We start from the raw sequence: 4,251 nt of genomic DNA, 5'->3' as shown, positions 1-4,251 counted from the left end.
TTGAGCTTCACATTGGGCAAAAAGATTCCTGCATTGCAGGGGGTTGGGCTAGATGACCCTTGTTGTCCCTTCCAACTTTGCAACTCTATGTTTCCATTATCGGTTTTGCATACAAAGTTTTGCATACAAAGTTTTGAGACTTTTCGTAGAATTGTAGAGTTGGAAGGGACCCTGAGGATTCATCTAGTCCAACCCCCTGCAATGCAGGAACAGGCAGCTGTCCCATACAGGGATCAAACCTGCAGCCTTGGTGTTATCAGCACCACGCTCTAACCAGCTGAGCTATCCAGACTTTGCTCCATCTTTCTGTCCTGTCCTGGACCCAGATCCCCTGCAGGGTGGGGAAAAGGATGGCTTTCAAAGACTCTGGAGCTACTACTATCTGTTTCTAGAGAAGCAGTGTGCCTCTGAGCTATCTGCCTTCCTAATCTCTTTCCAAAGTGGCATAATTTACACATCCCTTCTTGCTCCAGGCTGTGTCTAACTAAAGAAATAATTACCATTAATAAAATGAGTCATTGCCATGTTGAATGTCATGTTTAATAAGAACTGTTGGGCCTAGAGACTGTAGCAGTGAGCATTTGACAGTTTTATTTAGCATCTCCCCACCACCTTTATATACTGTAATAAAGTTGGTCATAATTATTTGTCCCACTATGTGGAGCAGTGATTAGATTGCTGTACTAGGGCTGAAATCCCCACTCAACCATGCAGCTCAAGGGTTGGGGCACAGCAGACCTTGGGTTTGCCATTCCAAAGAGGGGAAGACTCATCTATGCCACCTTAAAATCTTGGCAAAAGTGTGGGATAAAAAATGTAATTAAAAACAGCCAAAATAGAACAATTGGTTTAAATATTGCATCATGATTTTGGCATTCATCCCTCTAATCGTTGCTTGCTTTATGCTGTGATAGAAATCCTGTGTTATATTCAACAAATAAAATATTCAAAAAAAGAAAGGAAGAAAGAAATCATGTGCTGTGTTGCTGTACTAATAGTTGATCATTACACTGTGAGTAGAATATACACTGCAATTACTTAATATTTATTTCGAAAGATTTAGAAGGCCCACAGGTTTTGGTAAGTGCTCAGCTTTGGGATATATATAGTATGCAACTTCTCTGTGAAGAACTGAAGGAAGTTACTTAAAAGAAAAGCATGCCCATTGCATTTTAATCAATACTTTTTTTTATTTGCTGATACATTTCTATCATTAACACATTGGCTCTGCATCCTTTTCTCTTTCAAAAATCTGGCTAGAGCAAGAAACATTTTTCCTCCATTAAAAACAAAGGTAGACTTCTCCAAACATTAAGGTTCAGAGGCTTCTTTACATTTGCTTTATCTCCCAGAGCATCATACAACTCAAGTAGCATTTTAGTAGGCAGGACACGTGCTTTTAAAGTGACAGTTTGCTTTAATTTTTCTTTCAAGCAGCACTTCTAGAGAAACGTTTTGACAGAACTTGCTCTTTCAGTGTTCTCTTCCCAACCCCCCTTTATTATTATACATACATTTTTTGTGACTCTGTAAGAATTTACATCCAAGTCATGTTATATTTACTGACAGGTATTTCTTTTTGACCCCTCTGAAATGTTTACAAAGGGATCTTAGTTGGGATGCAGTCTTTATATCTGGCCATACATTCATTGTGTTCTTGTGTTTTATAAACAATGGTTTACTAAGCTGAGATGGAATTGCTGAGAGGTGTGTGTGTGTGTGTGTGTGTGTGTGTGTGTGTGTGTGTGTACACACACACACACACACACACACATATATACATATATATGTCTGCCTATGTATAAATATATGCACATGAAAAAGAAAGGCTGACCTCAAAAGAGTCCCTTTTATTATTTCAGGACGAGATTGTCACTTGTATTCCAGGCTTCTGCCGAATGGAGACAAATTCACAGCCTACTTACAGCTCTGAAGTCTGGTTCGGTGGTGGTTATCTGACAGGAGGTGAATGAAGGTGTCACTGTTGGAGAATTTGAGATGGCTGCTCCACCGGGGATCTTCCTTTCCTTTCTCCAGAAGAGATGCAGGTGCACAACTGGGGCTTCCACCTTTCTTGCTATCGCCTGCGTTTAGCTCCATCAATTCCAGTTCGTGCTTGGCAGCTGTCTCCAAAACTCTCTGCTTGTTATAATATCTGACAAAGTTATTAATGATAGGGTGGATCGGTAGTGCAATGGCTATGACCCCGCAAAGGAAACTGATGGCAGCGTTGAGCTTGCCCAACGTGGTCTTTGGGTAGATGTCCCCGTAACCCACCGTGGTCATGGTTATGATGGCCCACCAAAAGGACTGGGGGATGCTCTTAAACATCGTCTCGGGGTGGCTTTGCTCTACCGTATAACCGAGGGCAGAAAACACAAATATCCCAACAGCCAAATACATCAGGAGCAGCCCCAACTCCTTAAAGCTTCTTTTAAGAGCGTAGGTCAAAGTCTGTAGACCTGAGGAGTGCCGTGCCAGCTTGAAAATCCTTGCGATCCTCATGATCCGAAGCGCTTGGATGGCTTGCTGCACGTTTGTTAGCTCCATCAGTTTGGCACCTAAGTGGGTCAATATCAGGCTGACGTAGAAGGGAAGTATCGCGAATATGTCGACAGTGTTCATGAAAGAAAGAGCAAAGTGCAATTTGTTGGGGGATGAGATGAGTCTGAGGACATACTCGAGAGTAAACCAGACTATGCAAGCTGTCTCAATCTTATCCAGCACTGGGTGCTCAACAGATTTTCCTTCAGAGTCCTCCACCTGCAATTCTGGGATGGTCCCCACGCACATCACTACCGATGAGGTTAGGATGAGTAGAAAAGACACAACTGCTATTACTCTAGCTGGGTATGAAGATTCTGGTTTTTCCATGAATTTCCAAATGTACTTTTGGCATTTTTTCCAGCGGTTTTCGGAGGTGTCCAGTCCCAAGTCGTCCAAAATCAGCTGGACCCTGCGGGCAATCTCTTCTAGCTCTTCCTTTTTTTCGCTGAGATGAGTTTTGCAGCAGTCATCCAGGAATTTAAGATCCACTTTCCAAAACTCCATTTCGTTCTTGAAACAGATGGGACATATCCCTTTCTTCATGTGAACCTCCCCGAAATAATACAGATCAATTATGCATTTAAAAGCATCCGGATCTCTGTCGAAGTAAAATTCTCTTTTCCCAGGATCATAGTCATCGCAGAGTGAGAAAATGGTGTCATATCCCCCTGATAAACAGTTCACAAGCTCTGCTAGTCTCGTTTTTGGGTACTGATTGAGATGGTCTCCGTACAGCACCTGCCTCACCCCGCCGACATTGACGACAATCTCTGTTTCTTCACTGTTTTCTGACCCATCACTTTCCAGCTCTTGAAAACTAATGTCATCTGCCATTTTAACGTTATTGCCTTGTTTCCAACAGCCTTTTCCTTCCACAAGTTATTACGGGAGAAGCTTTGTGATAAATCAAGTCAGCTGTTCATTAGCAAAACCTTAAGTGGCAACGACTTTGAACAGGACTAGGGGAAAAAATAGACTGCAAAAGGAAAACCTGCAGGCTGCGAAACCTTGTGAAGTCTGCAACAAGCTGCAGTGAGGAGGCAAGTCATCTGTCTGCTTGCGAGTGAGAGAGCGCGGTTGTTTCACTAGCAGCAATTGCTCCAATAGATTTGAACGAGGGGGGGGGGGAGAGAGAGACAGACAGGGAGACAGAGGAACACTTAAGGAAACTCACCCATTGCTGTTTTCAGCTTTTCTTTATTTCCTGAAATGGCATTGATTTGCCATCGGAGATTCTGGTTCCTACAATAAGTCCCTTATGCCTAAATAACAAAAAAAGTGAACGAAACAGGTCTGAGAGAGAAAGAGAGGGAAAAAGAGACAAGTCCCACCAGCCGCTTTTGTGATGTCTTGGCTTCAGAGAGGCTCACAGAGGGAAATCTGTTGTGTGTCTTTTGGTACAAAGGTATTCTGGAGTTTTTCAGCAGCTCCCTCGCACAAGGGCTTGAAGTGTGCAAAGGATAAAGTTGTGCTTGTTATCTCCCTTGCTGTTCATAAGCACAATAGGGATTCCAGGCTGCCATCAAGTGCTTTCCATAGTCTACCCTCTTCTGGTGAAATGCTGTAAAAGCAGGAGCAGTACTGCAAGGTGGGAATTAAGTGCTCTTGATGGGTGCCTAGGGATGTACAGTGCTGTTTCCTTTTTTGCATGTTTATTATTGGGTCGGGGGTACATATTCTTGAACATTCAAGCAAAGAAGCATT

The 4,251-nt window shown here is 42.8% G+C and overlaps 1 protein-coding gene across 1 annotated transcript; it reads right to left on the bottom strand.

The window, feature by feature from the left end:
* Positions 1-1,779: 1,779 nt before the first annotated feature.
* KCNF1 (potassium voltage-gated channel modifier subfamily F member 1) lies at positions 1,780-4,031 on the bottom strand. Its single transcript, XM_033143108.1, has one exon. It carries the CDS (start codon positions 3,379-3,381, stop codon positions 1,918-1,920), a length of 1,464 nt encoding a protein of 487 aa, XP_032998999.1. The 5' UTR covers positions 3,382-4,031; the 3' UTR covers positions 1,780-1,917.
* Between the last annotated feature and the right edge of the window lie 220 nt (positions 4,032-4,251).

This window comes from Lacerta agilis, chromosome 3 (assembly GCF_009819535.1).
Source record: "Lacerta agilis isolate rLacAgi1 chromosome 3, rLacAgi1.pri, whole genome shotgun sequence".
NCBI lineage: Eukaryota > Metazoa > Chordata > Lepidosauria > Squamata > Lacertidae > Lacerta > Lacerta agilis.
The sequence above is the reverse complement of the archived record's forward strand: the minus strand, read 5'-3'. Positions and strand labels throughout refer to the sequence as shown.